Here is a 21,965-nt window from a genome sequence, read left to right on the forward strand (position 1 = left end):
GATTTTAAAAATCGACCTAAATTGGGCAGTTTAACAACACTAATTTTTAGGCCCACCCTTCTCCCTTAACTTTGAGATGTTCTCTTCAGCACTTTTTTTTTCATTTCTAAGGGTTCTTCTTCCCTGGCAATGTCCTGACCAGTCTTATTTTTATAACTTATTTCGTTATAGATCAGTTCTATTCAAATTTTGACACTAGGACATACTATTTTCTGTATTTGAGTGTGAAATAGCCTCTATCTTTTTATTCTGTTTAGAGGAATCAATATAAACGTCTATAAAACGAATTCAGCACAAGGGCTCTTTATTTTTATTTTCTTCTTAATATTAATTTTTTCTCACTATTTTTGTAGTTCAATCCCCCTCCCCTTACTTTATTCATAGTGTTTTTTTTTCTTACATGCTTTTTTCCCCTCTAGTACTATACTATACCATGAGTAATAATAAAAATTTCTTATTTTTATCAGTCTTAAGTTAAGCAATTTCTAGGAAAATTTTACATTTTTTTTCTGAAAACAATATGTATATTACATCATTTATATTAAATAATAAGAAAATGATAATAATAATTCTGTAGAAAGATATTTATTATGACTGGGTCTAGTTTATCAAAATTTTTTTTTAAATATTTCCCTTAATTTATTTCTTTATTTTTTAAATATTAAAAAAATTTCAATAAGAAACTTTTTAAAAATATGAAAATTACCAATTCTCATCTTACTGGTTTTGCTTTTCTGGGAGTCTCAATGTGAGTATAATATTTATACAAATTTAAAAATTAAATACATTAAAATTTTCAAATTAACCGAATTTTTTTTTTCAGCTCCTTATAAATTTATGAACTAAAAATTTGGCTAATTATAATATCACAATAAATATATTACGTTGGCGCCCATGTGTCTTAATTTTTAAATGTGTTATTTATTCAACTTTAATCATGAATTTCAATGCAATTTTACCTTTTTAAATTTGAAGATTTATATTAATAAAAAAATCTATACAAACAACTAATATAAATTATAGTTAGTTAAAATAGTTAATCTCAAATTTTTTTAGAAATTGCAGAATAGGTGATCAGCTTCGCAAACTTTGATATACACATTTCCGATAAAATCATATTGTAGGAAAGGACACATGGATACTTATGATATGCATTATATTTAAAAAAATTATATCTACAGTGTTGTGATGATTTAATGAAACATAATGACGATTTAATTAAAACACATGCATATATAATTATAATATTTTACAAATGTACAACAAAAGAAAATTTCAATAATACTTTGTCTATATATTAATTATTTTTGCAAATATTATCATTTTATATGAATGGGTTTGAATTTAATCGTCAATATGTTTTATTAAATCATCTTCATCACAACACTGTATATTAAAGTTTTATTATTTTTTTAAAAAAATATAAAATCATTTTTAGCTGCCAATAGAGGTAATAAAAAAATGTTATTATCATTATATAACCAAAAACTTTCAAAAAGTAAATAAATTCCACTCTGACTTCTAAGACGTGGAAGACAAAAAAAAAATCATAATTAATACTTACTTTAGACCTTCGAAAGTTAGAAAGGTCTTGTACCATTTTATATGTAATTTATTAATTATTAAAAACAATAGACATCCTAAGGAAATTTCTTATATACTAGTATCAGAGACCTGCAGAAGTAGCATTTATTTTTTATAGCTAATAAAGGCGATGTAAAGTATTTAGTTTTAAAAATATACTGCCCGAGCCGACCCGGATATTTGAAAAAAAAACATTTTATGCCCGGCCTGGGTATATTCGAAAAATATAATATACGGCTCGGCCCATTACCCGGCCAGGCTTAAGACCAGGCCTGCCTGTCTCTGATTATTATAATATGGGAAACTTTTCAAGAGTTTCTAATATTTTATTATAATTGCTATTCCTTGTATATAATAGAATTAATTATTAATCAGAATTTAGTAATGTTATTTTCCACTTTTTATATTATGAATTATTATATAGAAAAACGAAAAAAATTTAAATTTGAAATGCTAAATCAGTAGCTTTGATACCTTAGTTATTTATTAGAGATAACATATGTATTTATACTTATGACATCTTTGGAAAATGTATTTAAATAAGACATAGATTAGTTACCTGTAAACAATAGATTATTTTTTTTTACCATAAAGCTTAGGGTTAAGCGATTGGTTTAGAAAAGCAAAAGTAATACTAAGTGATCGCTGTACTACACTTCGAAATAGAATATGTCACCATTTCCAAAAAGGAAGCTACCTTCTTGAATTCTGGCCACTTTTTTACTCAATATTTTAATTAAAGACACTTTTTGTGAAAAAAAAATATTTTGATATTTTTCTATTTTTACGACATTAAGGATAATTTAAAAAATAAAATATAATTTCAATGATAGTTTATTATACTTATTTAGTAAATATATATATATATATATACGTATATACTACAGATAAGGTGGGAAACGTAAGTATATTTTATCATTATAATTTACCAAAATTAAAATTATTTATAAAATCAAATTACAATTAAAATCTTCTAAACTACATTTATGGTAAATCTGCAGGGTATACCTAAAATCCTTATTAAATTTTCTTGAAAATAGAGCAATGGGAATGAATTTTGGTATATTATTCGCTCAGAATTATGATATGAAAGGCTCAAGAGAGCAGTTCTTGATTTCTCAGAATAAATACTGAAGCAATTGTTTGGAGGGTGTGTACCTTTCCTGAAAATTTTAAAAAACCTGTACTCCCCCCATCAAGATTATAGAAGCCCATGATTAATTTATATTTATATTTTGGGAAAAAATAAGTAAGTTTCTAAATAATATTGGCATCATCACTTTTTAGCTTTAAATATAAAAAAAAAATATACTAGGCCTGAATGTATGAAATATTTATTTTAAAAAAATCGACTAATACTTTTTGTTTTTTCAAATGTTAAATTTATAGAGGTTGTTTTATGCAATAACACTCGTAGTAGTTCCTAGTTTAGCTTCAGAAAAATGATGATTTTATCAAATATTTATCTATCTTGCCGTCAATATTTATAATTATATATAAGAAATAGGGTTTGAAATTATACTTGCATTTTATAAGATTTCGGCTATTTCTGTTATGAAAATAATCAGGAAGGAGAAGTTTTTAACATAATTTGTAATATCTTTCTCATATTTATGGTCAAATTTTGAAATAAAACTATAGAAATTAAGGAAAAAATGTAATTTTTTTTAAAATTCCAACTGAATCTACTAGAATAACTATATCTAATTTAGGAGATCTCTAATCTAGGGGTTAGACAGAGACGATTCAGATCGGATCAGATAAATTGGTCAGAATCGGAGTTTGAGTGTGGCCAAAGATGAAAACGTATTGAATGTGAAACTTAAAATTATCATTATGTAATATAAATCCATGTAACCTGAGCTAAGATAATAAACCCAGGATTCGGCTTATGATATGTGGCAATTCAACTCAGTGAGCCTAAACGCCTTTTTTAACGACTTGGCTTGAATTTGGAGTCATATAAACTCGACTATTTAACAATATATTAGCAATATTACACACAAACGTGAATTCTGGGTCTGATTATTGGTTTTTTTACTCATCGGCTTGCTCATTGTTTTTAACTTAGTACCTGCTTCAATCTTTCTTTGTAATTTTAAAATTAAACTTCGTTTTAATCTATTTTTTCAAAAAAGATATTGAAATATAATCAACCTAATATTTTATAATGTATAATCATTATTAAATAATATTTCCTTTCATTTGGCAAAATTATTCCCTTAATAATTAGAAAAAACTGAGCATATCTTCTAAAGTTATGCTTCGCCTAGTGAAGTTGTCTAGTTATTTAGCCAAATTTCCTCTCATAAACGACACACCTAACTATGTTATTTCTCCTTTCAATTTGGAATTGGGTTTGAGCGTATTAAACATGGGATCTCACAAGTGCAATATATCAATTCAAGGCTTAATACCCAAGTCAAAATATGGTGAAATTAAGGAATTAGTCAAATATTTTGAATATATGCCGCAAGATAAAAATTTAATTAGATTTTCAATGACTTTTATAACAAATAGGGCTAATATTGAATGCTAATTATAAGAAAAATGTGAAAGATAATTTTAATTCTACTGTAAAATCCATAGATTTTAAAAAGGATAATAATTAATGATATTATATCAGAAAAAACAAATGGACTGATAAAAGATGCTATCAAAGACTTAGATCCTCTCACGGTTCTCTTATCCGCAAATAGTCTTTATTTCAAAGGCCTTTGGGAACAACCCTTTTACGAGTATTTATATTCTGATAACAAAAATAATAATAAATATAGGCATGATAAGGTTAAAATCTCATTTTTATTTTAAATGAAATTCGGGAGTGAGATAAGGATATATTTTATATGTAAACTAAAATTTAACTTCTTTATAATGTTCATAATAATTATTCAGGGAAATGAAAAATATGACGTTTTTTGCTGAATCTGGTCCTAGACGCATTAAAATGTTATACGGTGAAAATATGGCACTATTAACAAAGAGGATCAGGTCGCTAAATGCTCAAATCTTTGTCAAAAATTATTACAATCAAGATTTTAAGCTCGTGTTGGTGAAACCTGATGAAAAAAGCAAATTGTTTGAGATTGAGAAATTAATCTATGAACACCCAGAGCACCTTATTGATGGAATAGCTAAAGCAGAAAGCATTACCTTAACATTTTACATGCCAAATATTGATGAGAAATTTGAGGTCTCCATATTAGATATGTTATCGAAACAACTTGAATGTTGGAAAAAGTAATCAAATCTTTCATTCATATATTGATAATGACCTTTTTTCTTATGCTTATTCATACTCCTCTATTTATTTATTAGACAATCATTTCACTAATGTAATCTATTACAATTATTTATATATGATATCTTTTTCTTCTTCTTATACTAAACGATAATTAATAGAAAGAGAAAATTAATTTGTATTATTATTCAGGGATGGTATGGACAATATCGTGAAACATTCAAAATTGTCCGTTAGCAAAATAGATCATAAAGTTAAATTGGAAATTACCGCTGAGGGCTCCGAAGGTTCTTCTGTGGTGGTATCTCATATCATGCCAAGGATGCTTCCTGATCATCAAGCTACAATAAAAATGAACAGGCCTTTCTTGTATTTTATAGTTCATAAAGATGGCCCCATACTTTTCAGAGGCCGATTCGCTTCACCTAAAAACAACACTATTATGAGCGTTTAATTTATAAAGAGCTAATATTTATCTTGGCTGTTTTTTTTTCCGTTATAAAATTCCTTATATAGGTTTGCTATAAATTGAATTTATTATATTTCCAAATTGTGATTAATTAATTATCCTTTGGCAATCATATTTAACCATTTGATTTTATTTTAAATATTTCTTCAGATTTTAAAATTAATTAGTTCATATCAGGACTTGTGGGAATAGCGGGATATATAATATAAAAATAAATTGCCTTTAAACCTTCTTTTTTAAAAAACCTTAGTTGGTTTCGCGTTTAAAATCTATTTTTTTCGGTTTTTTTTAAATGATAAGATTTTGACATCATATGATGAAATCGTTAAAATACGATTCGGTCAATTGACCGATATTTGACCGATTATATATGGTCAAATTTAAATAAATGTTTTTTTAAGACAATATAAATTTGATTTAGTAAATAATAGTAAAATGAATCTATAATATTACAAGAATATTTATTGTCACTCAATAACTAATGTTTCGCTCCCCGTGGAAGAGTTTTTTTTCATATTTTATTAATCAATTTTCCTGTTGTCATGATCTTCAATCGATTAATGAATTATATAGCTTACGATACCTGGAATTATTTCTCCTTCTTCACCGCTCACAGAGGTATAATATAATTATAGTTTGCATTGCCAGAGAAAGTTGGCAAGATATCGGATATTAAAGACGCAAAACTCCTAACCATAGGACGTAATATGACGGTGTTCTAGCTTAATTTGATTAATCCGTCACTATAAATCTTTTATTAATAATTACTTGGAATTTTGATATCCTCCTTTATCCAAACTCATAAATAATTTTCTAAGCTATAGAATTGTTTAAAATAAATAAAATTTAGCTACATTTTGATCTTCTCACAATATAATCATATACAAATAAGTCATCCCAAAAAAAAATCTTATAATTTGATTTCCTATTTTTAATAGTACTACCTTCGCTTAAAATGACTTTTCCTCTAAATTTTATATTATATTTTAATAATAGGTGATCAAAACATAAAAATTGGCAAAGAAGCCAAATATGTTAGTAGCAATATCATTGGGTATGCTACCCTACAACAACCTAAGCTATGAGAGTAAGAATTTTCTTGATATCTGAGAAAACAAGAATTGAAAATTTAAAATACCTTTTTTTTTAATAAACACATGCACTTTCGTGAGAGCGCGCCTGATATCCCAAATTGATATCTTCATATCCAATATTCGCCGGTGATTTAACGATGTTAAGACAACAACAAATAAAACGTATCAGATCACAGGATGCTTATAGCTAATATAACTAAGAAATATATGAGGTTTTTGCAAAAATTAAGATAATGTTTTATTAATAATAATTCATCTCGTTTATTAACCTTTTCTTTATCTCATATATATTTTTTTTGCAAAACCAAAAATTAGCAAATAATTATAATCTAATAAGAAAATGTTAACAAATGTAAAATGAAAGTAAAAGTTCAAATTTGAATAGATGTAAAATAAGTTAAAGATCAAAATTCGTCTACATATTTTTTTTTTAAAAAAAAAAAACTTTATCACGAAAATTTTTTTAACATAACATACGAAAATCGCGAATCTTTATTTCTTAAACAAAAACTTCAACTAGAAATTTTTAAACACAATTATACTTGCTTTTTAGGTACATATTCATTATTAAATTAGGCTCTTTTTAGAGCCTTTTAGAATATATATTTTTAGCTATTTGCTTTAAAAAAATTGAAAAAAGTTCAAAAATATTGATTATGACAATTGTCACCTATCTATGATACATCCTCACTGAATTTTTAATTTAACATGTTTAGAATATATATTTTTAGCAATTTGCTTTAAAAAAACTCAAAAAAGTTCAAAAATAGCGATTATGACAATTACCACTTATCTATGGTACATCATCACTGAAATTTTGATTTAACATGTCTACAATATATATTTTTATCTATTTCATTTAAAAAAGTTCAAAAATAATTATCATGACAAATGGCACTTTTCTATAGTACATCACTTAAAAATTTTAAAATATAACTATGATGAATAGTTAATCAGAGCATTATAATTTAAAGAAGCTTTAAGTAACTTTCCCGCCTATAATATTAATATATACTAAATGTTATTTGACTTTTGGTCGAAAAAATGATCTAGATAATTGGGTTAGGGGTGAAAAAAAGCAACCCTAACTTTAAGTCGTCTTTAAAAAAAAGATCCATATTTTGGGTCGGATTGAATAAAACGACCCGATGTTTGAGTCTGAGTCAGAAAAACGACCCAAACTTTGAGTTGGAGTCGAAAATTACGACCCAAACTTCAAGTTTGAGTCAAAAAATATGACCCAAACTTCAAGTTTTAGTCGAAAAATACGACCCAAACTTCAAGTTTGAGTCGAAAAATATGACCCAAACTTCAAGTTTAAGTCGAAAAATACGACCCAAATTTCAAGTTTGAGTCGAAAAATACGACCCAAATTTTGAGTCGGAGTCGTAAAAAACGACCCATATTTTGGGCCGAAGTCGTTTTTTTTGGCTTGGACTTGGGTCGGAGTCGAAAAAAACGACCCATATTTTGGGTCAAAGTCGTTTTTTTCGGCTTGAACTCTGGTCGAAGTCGTAAAAAACGACCAAAACTTTGAGTTGGAGTCGAAAAAAACGACCCAAAATTTGGGTGAGCTCTGTTCGAGCCGACTCGGCTAAGCCGATTAACAACACTATTATAATATATATATCTCTATATTATAATTTTCCGATGTCCTCACTACTTCATCGGTACGTCATGTCATCGGTACGTATTTATTTATTTATTTGTTTATTTTATTTATTTATTTTATTTATTTATTTTATACAAACAGATGATCCTATAATTTAAATTTTCTATGCAACTGTAGGAGGCCATATTAAATATTTAGTAATTTTACATATTTTTATATACTTGTTTTAATATTTTAGTGTTTTATCATTTTTTTAAATAAATAAAAAGTATCATGTATAAAAAATAATAAAATAAAATAAATAAAATAATTTAATGAATGCGTGATATAAAATTTAAACATATCACTATTAAATAACCAAATATATAATATTTTAATTTATTAATTCCTATTATATATCAGTTTTTCAACATAATTAGCCAAAACTCAACTAGACCAAGTACAAACCAATTGAATAATTTTACACATAAACTAACTAATTTGCAAACGCCTGAAGACGAAAAACATTTTGATCAGGCGTTAAACAGGTAAAGAGCTAACTTCATAAATGACACTGAGCACAGAACCGTAGAAGAATGGTAGAAACTTTTTAAAGGTGATCTAGCAGAATCCATTAGAAAAAATAAATCAACTTAGAGCGAATAGACTTTAATAGCCACTTATGAAAAACCATATAGAGATTACTATGGAGCGATAGACAGATCAACATCTTAAATAAACCCTTTTATATTGATAAAGATATGAAAGAAAATAGAATTTATTACGCCAATAAAAAATTTAAATATTGTAATCCTCACAGTTATAGAAAACTGTATAGTTTTAAGGAACGATAATGTAATCATTAGCCAGGACGAACAAATTACAGTATGGCTTGATCATTATATGATGGTCTTCGACTCATCAAAAGTAATTCCACCCACAAATATAAACATAAATTACTCCCCACCCCCGAATGACTTCTCCATTAATGAAATATCCAATGTGGTCCAAGGAATAAGGAAAAACAAAGCTCCGGGTCTTGATAATACCGCAAACATAAGTACCTGTAACAATAACTTTCTTCCTATTAGCCTTCTTTAATAAAATAGGGGAAAGCGGAAAAACTTCAGTAGAATTGAACAAATCCTTTCTATATAATTTGCCTAAAATCAAAGATCCACAATAATCCATACAGATTACCAAGCTGTATCTCTTACATCCTGCATTTCAAAGATTTTTATGGTCCTCTTAAAAAATAAAATTGTATCATCCACACCCCACCTTTTCCCCAAATATATGTTCGTATAAACCAAACAAAAACACACAAGAGACAATATTAGCCCTAAAATAATCATATAAAAATGTTGCAGATACTAATTACCCTTATACTTCATCATCGTAGATTTCCGTAATAATTATGAAGCTCTATGGGCAACGCTGTCAGAGTGCGATATAGAACCCACATTATTTGCATTTTAAAAAATCACTACTCCAACCTACTTGCATGCTTTAAAATCAATAATAAAATATTCCCTTCCTTCAGTATTAAAAAGGTGTAAAACAAGGTTGTACTCTATCAACACTTTTGTTCAACATCATAATGAATAAAATTATTAAATGTACTTGGCGCGGCTATTCTAATAGATTAGGGTTAAACGAGATGCAACTCTTAGAAAATAAAGTAATATCATATGCAGATGACTTTGTAGTGATAACCAAAAATATAGAAGAAACCAAAAACTTACTCTACCTATTAAAGACCTTAAATCAAGAGAAAAATTTCATCAATATAAATTTCATATTATTAAATCAATTGTTTGTTTGATGTTAACATTTACATATAGTAAATCAAGATCATCAAGATATATATATTTCAAACCTCAATATAGATAGAATTCATTTAAGTGTTACATAGAGGAATTTAAATTTAACATCAATCACTTCTCACCCTTAAAGTAATTTAATTAAGTTGAAAATCTCGGGTATAGGCTATTGCTTTGCCCACTTTTTATTTTATCTCAGACTTTGTGCATACAAATAAGTGCGGCTTGCCCCCACTAATAGGTAGAGAGCTTCTCATTTTTAATTTTTTTTACACAACTTGATTAATTCCATTTAGATGGAAATAAGGAATACCAACCATAGCTCTGTTGCATTTTCAACGATAGAGGGTAAAAACACTATAAATCATGTATCACGTAATTGTTTGTTTGGGTATAAATTTAGTTTCGATTTTCCATATTACAAAATTAATTGTTTTTATATTATTTTATTTTTTTTTACCGTTCAGAATAAAATTAAAAGTTAGTTGTTCATTTTGAAAGTGAATGTATGTGCAAGAATATCATTATGATGTTCAAATTTAATATAATATTAATATAATGTTAATTGCGATTAAATAAGATTTATATAGCGCACTCTTGTAAATTTAAATGTATTACAAGATCTATAATTGATACATATTTTTCATAATTTGATGAATACTTATAGATGAATAATATTATAGACCAAAAAGTAAAATAAATCAACACTTCTGACTATGATGGTTCCGGAGGTATACAACTCCATTTACGATCTTGTTTATCCTAAAATCCCTGGACAATTAAAATATACAGAAATAATTGATCTGGTAAAAAGAATTATCAAGTTAAAACGAAATAAATTCATGAACAATTTAAATTTCAAATAGCGGGGTAATCAGTAAATGAATCAATAATAAATTTATTGTAAGATTAGAATGGCTCTCAAAAACTTACAAATATGGAGAAAATCTTAATAGGATACTCCAAGTTAGATTTGTGGCAGGCGTAAAGAGTAATAATATAGTATCGAAATTATTATTAACTGAGAATTTAATATGGGAGATAGCAAATAATATAGTATAACCTTGGAAAATACCAATTAAATAAAGAGAATGCAAAATAATGTGTTGATAAACGATATTGAGAAATGGGAAATTCAAAAAGAACGTAGATGTGATTGTTGTGGCAGAGATAATCATATGAAGACTTCATAGATTGAATTTTTAACAAGTATGGTATAAAATAAAAGGAGATTTATCAAATGTATGCCAGTTGATAGGTACGATATAAAATAAAAAGAGGAGGAAAGGAAGAAGAGACCAATAATAAAATCTTATATAAATAATATTGAATTAAAAATTGTATATCGTATCATTACTAAATAAAAAAACTTTTGATGTACTCTCATATATGCATGTATGTATCAATATATAAAAAACAAGTATAATTACATACAATTTTAGAAAAAATTTAAAAAATAAAAGATATAAATTTAATTTTTTTTATTGTACATAATGGTAGGAATATAATTGATAGATATGATTTAAGACATTATCCGAATTCGAAAAGATAATTCATAACATTAATTTAAATACTATTCATGAAATTAAGGTAAGATAAATTATAGAGTGAAATTTTCTAAGTTACTTATGCCTAAATTATAAACATTACTTAATTTTAAAGCAAAAATAACTTAAATGAAAAATGCATAAAAAATGGTTCTCTAAGGTACATCTGTTACCTTTGTGAAAAAGTAAGATTAATAAAACTTTAAATATTGGTAAATCGTATAGCCACACATATAGCCCATAGTTTAAAAAATGATGGGAGGATTGTTTGAGTAGGAATATATTGATTATTGATTAGACTCTATTGATGATTATTTTTGCATTGGCATGATATAATCGTTTGATTTATAACCATCATAATAATAATAATCATTAATTAAACAATGCAATTTATATAAATAATAATAGCAATAATAATAAGAATTATAATTTATAATTTGAGATTATGCTAATTAATCTATTAATTTTCTTATCTCTCAATTTATTACACTATTTGCATTACTTTAAACAATAAGTAATTTAAATATATCCACAAAATACCAATATATATTTTTTGAATTTAAATACAATTGTATTAACAAATCTATCTTATTAGTTTTCGAAAAAATATGTATCCGTATGAAATATGAAAAAATAATTTTATATTATCTCATCCATCAATTTTAATTTTTTTTATTTTAAAAATGATTAATATTTTTTATTGAGTTTATATTTTTATGCAATTTATTTAAATTATAAAGTAATTATGGGATCAAAATTATTTTATATAGTCATGTATATCTAAAGAGAATGAAACTATGTTTCATTTATACCAAAACCAGGAACAAAATATGCATTATTTAAATTTATATTCTAATATATCGTCATCTCCTTTGATGCCTATACATTCACCAAATGCTTCATCCATGCTCACACCCTTATCTAACATCCCTGAGAATTTAAATATATCTGACATTGCAACTAATATTCATAATTTAAATCACAATCATATTTTACAAAATGGAATAAATAATACACTAAATTCTATCAAAAATACATCACTAGTAAACATATCTAATCTTAATAGTCCATTATCACATAACAATGGTAATATAATTAATAACACAGTCGGGAATAACAAAGGAAATAAAAATTCTACCTCAAAGAGAACAAGGCAAACTTCTCATAAATTCAAAAATGAATTGTGCAGAGTTTGTGGTGACAAAGCATCAGGGTACCATTATAAGGCAATTACTTGTGAAGGGTGCAAAGGTTAGAATTATTATATATGACTTTCTTTCTAATTTTTATTAACCCTTAATAATCATTACCTAGATATAAATTTAAAAATATAATTTAATTACTAATACCATTAGGCATTTAAATTATATTTTAATTTTAAAATAAACATTTTTTAAACCTTTATATTTAACAAAGCTCATTTTTTTTAGCTTCAAAGACAAATTTGAAACATTTTAAAGCTTAAACTTTTTGAAAATTTTAAGAATATTTTAGACATATTTTTATTTTTCAGTAGAAAGAGGGTTGAACTAGACCAGTTTTAAAATTTGCTTAGACTCCAATTAATGAACCTCTTGCCTGTCAAAAAAGGAAAACATTACATTAATTTGATATTTTTGCCAAATATCAATTTCACAAAATGATGGTCATTTTGTTAAGTTCGAGCCATGTTTAAATCCATTGATTTTGCTACAAGATGTATATAATTATATCCATTAGATTCCTATCTAAAAATACTTTTAATTTATAAAATTATAGATTACTTAAAGTAAAAGCTTTATATCAATTTAACATGTTTACAATTTTTTAAATTTAATAATAATAATTTTATATATAAAACATTAAGTTATTTGCCCATTTTACAATTTTTATATTGTTTACAATGTTATTAAACCCATTTTAGCTCATTTTTTAAAATATATTTTACTATCTTATTGCATTATTATTTAAATAATATATCACTTAACTTTATATTATATAAAACACTTATTACATTTTAATTCAATAACCATTATATTAATCATGCAAACATTTCCTATATAAATTTATTGATTTTTTTTTCTTCTAAAACTAATATCAAATAATTTACTAATTTTTACAAAAAAAAGGTAAAAAATTTTTTTTTTGTAAATTGTATAACGCTTTTATCCAATTAATAAATGTCAATTGCCATACTAAAACTACTAAATTACAAATAAAAAAACAATTGCCATATTAAATATGAGTTTAATTTTAGTATTTAATAGAAGAAACAAAAAAATTACACTTAAAATGCCACAGGTAGAAAGTGGGGGTGGGGGATGAAAATTTTAATCTTTATAGAATAAAGAGAATAAAGAAATGGAATAATTTTTTTTGGTCGATTTAAATCAGTCAAAACTCCAATAATTTTTATATCTTTTACTTACTATATTTTTAAATCAATAAATTAATCTTTTTTTTTAATAAAAAAAATCAAATTAAATATATGTTATCCCCTTATTTATCTAGTTCATTCAATTAAAAGAATTTTTTTTTTTAAACATAGAGAATCAAATGTGGGATATGTGCGTTGTATTAGTAGAAGGAAGTGTGACAATAATAAAATTCATCCATCCTTAAGGGAACTAATTTATATAAATCTAATTATAAACAATAAATAAAAAAGAAAAGAAAAGAACTATAATAATTGGTGGAGGGGGGAGCATTTATATTTAAAAAAAATATATGTATCATACATCCCCACACCCACATAAGGGGTTTTGTTATGTGGCTTATACGATAACAAACGTATCAAAAGAATCCCCCCTTAAATATTCTTTCTAGACACCGAGAAAAAAATGCAAAATGATAAAGTTTGGTTCTTATATATATATTTTTTTTATACTTACCATCTTTTTAACCCAATTAATTAATTATTTTTATTTCTTTTTACAAATAAAAATTATTAACTACTATAATCTTAATTTTATGACATGACATTATACTAAATAATACGTTTATCATGCACAATATTTAAATTGTTAAATGACATCAATTCCTCTTCCCTCCATTCCTACCACGGGGTGAAACCGGTTTAATAGGTATATAGTTGAGTAATTACTATATTTTTAGTCGTTCAAGCCAATTTTTAGCCGGATAAATCGGTTAAACCTCACTTTTGGGCTTGAGGTTTTTCTTGAAAAGATAGCAGCGAAACTAATATAAATTAGAATGCCTTAATGTTAAAGGATTTTCTCCGGCAAGCGCCTGAAGGTTGAGCCGAATTAACCAACTATACTATAATTGGGGAATCATCGAGGGCTGGGCCGACTGGCGAATTACATGTGACCCCATATTCGGATCACCTTTGATTTTTTTTTAGCATGACGTTAATTTTCAAAATTTAAAAATCATTATTTTTTCTTTTAAATTTTATTTTCAGTCTTAATTAACGATCACTATTTTCGCAGGAGACCTTGGAGTTTGGGTGGAAGTTGGTTTACAAACTAAGGTTACACGTAACTAAAACAGGTATAATTTTTGCTCCCTAGTTCTTATATTTTTGGAGACATATAAAGGGTCAAAAAGTATTATAAAAATGACCCATTTTTATGCTTGTCGATTTGCCATCCAATTTAGGATTTACTAGAAAACTGCAGAATTATAAATGATGATTATTAAAAAATTTTCTTAATGTGGCGGGAAAGGGTAACCACATTCTAATGTTTACTTCTATCTAGCAAATTTTTTGATGATTTTTATCAATTCTGGGTATTAACTCCTTATATATATTAAGAAGGGCAAACTCGTTCAGTCTATTTCCAGAGGTAGGAATTCTCAATAGCGTTTGAACGGCTCGATTTGAGTATATTTATAACAAATGAAAAAAAGCTTTCTCATATTTTTATAAATTTTTTTTTAGCAAAATCTAATGAAGACCAATCTATATTATCTGTAGTCAAAAAAAAATAGGAATGCCATGTTTTTGCTTTCGTGATAAAAATCTACGATAAAAAGCTATAAAAAAAGCAAAGAATTATTATTTTTTGGCATAATTATGTAATTAGTTCTAATATTATTTAAAATAGTTTTATATGGCATTCCTTCACATCACATATCCATATGCAAATATTTTAATTTTTGTAGACAAGAAAATGTTTAAACATGTCTTTTTAAATCATCCAAACTCACAATTTTTTTTTGTATGTGCTATAGATTCTCTAATATTATAATGATGTCATAAATACATTTTATATAAAAAACAGTACCGTTTGTTTTTTAGTCTTTTTTTTTAAAAAAAATAATCTATTTTCCTTATTAATTCCAGATACAGATGGGTCAATGGAATTTTCTTAAAGTTTTATAAAATTCGGTGAAACTCATAGGGGTGTTTGTAATTTTAGACGCTTTGTTTTTGTATTGAATGATGAGAAATATTTTATGATTTAACGACGCCGCAGAACAGTTTGGTTTCTTTATAAAGATACGTGCCCTTTCGCATCGAATATAGCGGGGAATATTACTTCTTGCCTGATTGGGTCCGCTATTAGAAATTTTGAACTGCGTTTTTGAACAATATACACGTATAAAATGACTTCTACTAAACTAGTTCGGAAACATTTAAAAAAAAAAAGAAAACCATACGTAAAAATATCATCCACCCCTTTCTTCGTATTATATTCAATTGCCCTCCAGAATATCAATTTTTTTTTGAAAGGTAAATGAATTCTTAGAAAAAAAATATGAAAGGAATGAAAATGTAAAAAAAGAAGAGAATAAAAGAAAAGAAAGAAAAGAATAGAAACGAAACGAATAAAAGAGAGAGAAAGAGAGAACAAAAGAATTTGAAATATTTTTTTTAATTTCTATAGTAAATTAATTTCGTATTATGATATATAAATTATACACTTATTTACTTTCAATTTAGTGTTGAGTGAACTATCAAGATCTAGAGCCCGAGCCCTGTCTGATTTTTTTAAAAAAATAAATAATGGTTTTGTCCCTTAATCAAAGATAAATTCTAAATTTGATAAAACATTGGGGTCTGCAGCCCCGGAATCCCTTCCGGCTATGAGATTGATCAGGCAGAAGGAACCGTAAAATGATACGAATTTTTAAAATAACATAAAGTTGAAAAATCCGAGCCAAACTCATAAAATTTTTGTCAATTAATCCGGTGATAATACAGCGTTATATTCATTTATTGTTCATATTCTCAATTCCTCTTGGAAAAATTTGCATAATACAAGCCAAAGAAATAACGTAATTTTGAAAATTCCAGGCTGTGTTTAAAATTTCGATCCTCTGTAGATTTCTTTGTTAAAACAAGAGGAGACATCATTTTCTGTTATTTCCAAAAAAAAATTTCCAGTCAAACTATGCTCTGGCCGAAATATTTTTAAAATTTTGCCGACTAAAATCTACCATACCAACTATAAAAAAAAATTTCCGAACACTAATAATTTTATTTACTACCTTTTTTTGTTATATCGCGGGGCGTTATTATCCATATGACTAAATCCCTAAGAGTCCCTAATCCGTTGCACTGCTCGCCTCCCATTGGAGAAAACTATTCCAGATATTTTGAAGAAAAGAAAATATGATAAAAGATAGTTTAAAAAGATATTAATGGGAACTATACACCACATTTAAAATTATATCATCTTAATACAACAAATGCCTACTTAGCTATAAGGCATAGGTGAGAGCGAGAACCGATGGAGATACCAATGGGAAACATGAGAACTAATTAGAAGGGAACAAGAGAATCAATTAGAATTAGATCTGTTTGGGATACAAAATTATGATTCCAATAGTTTATGATCACGTGCCGTTTTAGCACGTGTTCATATGAATAAGAGTCAGTGTGCTATTTTCCAGTTGTTTTTTTTATTTTTTTAAAAAAATCCAGTTCTTTATTGATTTACGAAAAAAAAATTAATCGATACAAAAAATATATTTTTTTTATCCGAATTAAACATAAAATAAGTTATGTAGAACAAATTCATATTTTATGGATTTTATTTTATTTTTGATTTGTAATTTAATTTAAAAAAAAATAAATAATAATTAGGTTTACGATTTATCAAAATAATTAGAAAAAATGGAAAAATAAGAAGAGAATGAAATTAAAGAAAAGGTGAGATGGAAAGAAAGGAAAAAGGGAAAACAGAAAAAAATATAAATGATTCTTATAGTACTTGCATACAAATCGAAGGGCAACGTTTTTGATGTTTGAAGCGGTGTTTTTTTTTGTTAAAGAAATGTGAAAAAGGGGTAATGATTTAGATAACATACAAAAAAAATCGATGTTTTTTTAGTAGCTTATAAGTCGGTTCAGTGCGTGTATCACAACCATAGTTCTAGGTTTGAATCCAGTGAGGATCATGCTTTTTTCTAAATCCAACTGTGGTACCATCATCATAATTTTGCCTTTTTTTAACCCAAAAAGAATACTCTCAACAATTTTCACTTTGCCATATATAAAACATTTACGTGAAATAAATTAAAAAACAGAAAATGCTTTAAATTTGTAAGCAACTTACCAAAAGGTTAAAAGTTGAAGGAAATCGCAGGGCAGCGCAGTCTACTTAAGATTGAAGTTATTAACTGAAGGAGGGGAGTAAATGGTAATAACCAAAATATGTAGGGGATATGCCCCATGCTGAATCGGTTCGAATATTTATATGGAGTGGGGATGATATTATATCAGCTGGTGTGCCGGGTCGATATTTCGGATGAATCATCCGATATTCAGTACCCCCTATAATCTACCTTTATTTTTTTTTAGACTAAGAGGAGAGTAGAGTAAAGTAAAAATGTGTAAATTATAAATTAACTCGTATTTAAATTTTTGGCGAAAATGATATTCATTATTCTCTCAAAATAATCATTCCAATATGCACATACCGACAATTAATCATGAAATTTTATAATGATTATATGCCCTTAAAAATATAATTAGTCGTAATATGATTTTTCTTTAATCATCCCATTCCCCTATTTCACAATAAAATAAATAAATATATATATATTTATTGTTCCATTTCGCAAAAAAAAATTTTTTTTAACCTATATAAAAATTTTTTTTATTTATCAATAAAAATTTTCTTGAATCTAAGAAGGGGAGGAAAAAAATTTAAAAAATCGATTTTAGCCAGTTTATATTAAAAAATGTGTAATTTATTTTACGAAAATAAAATTGAGTATATAAAACAATCTTATAATATTACATATTATAAACCCCGCAGCAGGTGTACTCGGTTATCCGTTCATGAGTTGGGACCGGTTTTAAATTTTCCGGGGATGCCGGGGTTTTCACATTTTTTTTGACTGAAATTTGGTTATTTTACGATGTTGCCCAGTTTTTTGAAATTGGGTCATTTTAGTATATTGAGTAGATTGTATGCATTAAAAATTAAAACGATCACTATGTTCACAGAATATAAAATCAGATATGATATCTGATTGGATCGGTGATAGGCCGATATCAATTTAACATCGGGTTGGATCGGATTTCAAACATGGTATCGGATATACCCCTAACGAATATGAATAATTGATGGGCGTCATTTCTTCAGTTGATAATTTAAAAAAATATTGGATCCTAGTTGGTTCAATTAAATTAAACTCGCTAAGATCAATAAAAGATAATATTCTTAAGGATTTAACTCCCCTTTGATGTTGGACCCACGGGTTTCTGAATATATGAGTTACAATGGATTTACAAACAATCATGGAATGGCATAGTTGATGATCGATGAATCCGAGGTCGAAAGATTATATGAAGATGTTTATTAACCCTAATTACGTTTTGGGATGGGGGGAGGGGGTTATCCAAAATACTATTTGAGAATAAAAAAATAGATGATGTAGTGTAAAAATAAAAATTTAGGTTTTTATAAGATAATTTTTTTTTGGAGAGTACTATTTTTCTAGCGGACTGAATTCGATTAGGCTGTCTAGCTGTCGTACGTTCTCATCTATACGGTCTCGAGAAATTAGCCTTTCCTTTCGGATCTGCAGCTTAAGCCCTACCCTATCATTTACCATTTTTTTGGAATACTTTATTGAACGAACCAAGACTTACAACCCCTCTCCCCACTGCACGAAATATTCTCTCAAAAACTGCAGTTCTTATCTAACCTTGTTTTTTAAAATCAAAATCTTCTCGCGTTTAAAAAAAAAATCAGGATATTTTTTATTAATATTTTTCGCCCATCAAAATTTTTGTATAAATATCTGATAATCTTTGTTAAAAAATTTTTTTTTCTTTATCGGCCTAGCCAGACTTCTTATAAAACATAGAAGAGATATTATGTGCAAAAAAAAATATATATATATAAAATGATATGATAAATTAAAAATGATATAATATATATTTAATATATTATTTTTTTTTAATGTCTGATGCACTACACTATAATATCAAAGGTTTCTCGTGCTGACTAAGTATAGCGCCATTAAAAATGGCGCCTCTTGATGAGATAACGAAGATGTGTGACTAGAAAAGGGAAAAGAATAGTCGTGGCAGAAATAGGGAATTTAGATGGTTCTTCCCGTTCCTTCGAAAAGGAGTTTTTAAATAATTCGCGATTTTTTAAATATAAAATCCTAAAAACTTATCAATATTATCTTTGAGATTTTTTATACTACATATTCTTAGTATTTCGCGTTTCTCATCTCATGTGCGAATTTCGACAAAGAAAGGTAAAACGTATTTTCCTCGTTTAACCACGATTGTCTATGCCAATCATGGGGTAATTAGATAATCAAATACGAATAATTTGGTATTCGCTTTTATATGAATAACGAATATTTTGATTTTTTAAATTATTATATTTGTTGCTCAAACATTTTTTTAAAAATTTTGCAAAATTTATTAATCAAACCTTTATATACCGTAATAATAAGGACAATAATTAATTGTAATTTTAAAATAAATTTGTAAAGTTTTTTCTGATTTGCCTTTTTAGAAAAAGGTTATAGTTTGGTATTGGTTAAATGTCGGCTCAATCTTCTAGCCCTTGCCGGGAAAAAGCCGTTAAGGCGTTCTTAATGTATATTATTTTCTTTATAATTTGAGCTACTCTCTTTTTAGGAAAAATCCCGAAGCCAAAGTGACAGTTTTCGGCTAAAATTTGATTTAGCCGATTTTTTTAGCCGGCTTAAAATTGGCATAAATGGCTAAAAATATAGTAAAATTACCCAAATATAGAAAAGACACGCTATTTTCGGTAATCAACGTCTATAGAAATAAAATTGGATGTGTAAGAGCCCCGCCATTTAATATTATTTCCTCTACCGATTACGTAATCTTGCAATTCACATTTTGTTTTTAATTTGTTTTTAGAAAATATTTTAAACAAGCAGTCACCTTCACTATCATAATCAAAAAAAAAATTAATTAATTTTGCTAGATGCCAATAAAAATAAAATAAAATACTTGATTATAGAATGGTATTAATTTTTTTAAATAAATAACCTATAATTATTATCAAATGAATACGAATAATTTAAATGAACTATTCGTCAAATTTTTTAAACTTGGCGAATAATTTGTTATTCGCAAATTTCGAATAATTTACTATAGGTAATTAGAACCTTGCGCTTAAATTAGGGGTATACCGATACCACTTTTTGGAGGCCGATCCGATCCGATTCGATATTTAATCTTTATTATACCATAACATTTAATCGTTTTAAAAAAAATATTTACTATTATCTATCAAATTTTAATGAAATTTAATAGGCTTTTATATTTATTCAGTTGTATTTATCATTGTAAAAATATGTAAACATTGATAAATCATTTTATTACGGCGTATTGTTTTTAATCTTTTTTTTGTTCCAAAAGTCTTTCTATCAGGTAGAGAAATTAGAATTCCATTCTAATCTATCCATGATCAAAATAAATTGTCAGTTTTAAGTTTTAAAAATAAATTAATATATTTAATTATTTAAGTTTTTTTAAAAAAAGTTATCACTTCTTAATTTATATATAAATATATTTTCTTAAATATTAATAAATTTTAAAGAAATTTAAATTAAGACGTCATTTATCGGATTACTTCGGTAAATTTAACCATATCGGTTGATAGCTGATATTTAAAAAAAAACGAAATTCGGCCCGATCCGAAATAAAATTTAGATACATACATGATGCTAAAGTGTTTAAAACTATGTACACATAGTAAAATCAAATTATTATCTCATATAATTAGATCTGTTTATAATACCTATTTGAACTGATGTTTTGTTTGTTAAAAATATATTATCTAAAAGAAGGGGTGGGGTGGAAATAACAAATTGGTATTATTACAATATTTAAAGTTCAAACTTTTAAATTTATGATGAGTAGACTAAAAAATAAATTTGCTTAACTTTCATGGTTTTAACTTTATTACGATTAATTGTTAAATATCGTTCTTAATATTTTTTTTAAAAAATGACAATTTATCCTTTTGTGTTACGGCTGGTTCCCTATGTCAATGACGCTTAGAACTCCCCCTCCCACCCACCGATTACAATTTATGCTAACTAATAGGTATTCCACCGGATACTTCAATGCCACTATTGATTCGTACACCCCCTCCCCACTCTTTAGAAAGTCATGGATTGATTCATTGTGGAGATAGAGACGGACTTCCCTTCCA

At 26.6% G+C, this 21,965-nt stretch overlaps 1 protein-coding gene across 1 annotated transcript in view; it reads left to right on the forward strand.

Moving 5' to 3' along the window:
• Positions 1–12,037: 12,037 nt before the first annotated feature.
• Positions 12,038–21,965, forward strand: part of LOC135925166 (ecdysone receptor-like) — a 37,128-nt gene continuing 27,200 nt past the window's right edge. The window contains exon 1 of the mRNA XM_065460379.1: positions 12,038–12,600. Coding sequence (XP_065316451.1) covers positions 12,147–12,600 — 454 coding nt within the window. The 5' untranslated portion in view covers positions 12,038–12,146. The remainder of the gene's footprint in view (positions 12,601–21,965) is intronic.

The sequence above is a fragment of the Gordionus sp. m RMFG-2023 genome, chromosome 2 (genome assembly GCF_954871325.1).
Source record: "Gordionus sp. m RMFG-2023 chromosome 2, tfGorSpeb1-WG-v2, whole genome shotgun sequence".
In the NCBI taxonomy this organism is placed as follows: domain Eukaryota; kingdom Metazoa; phylum Nematomorpha; class Gordioida; order Chordodea; family Parachordodidae; genus Gordionus; species Gordionus sp. m RMFG-2023.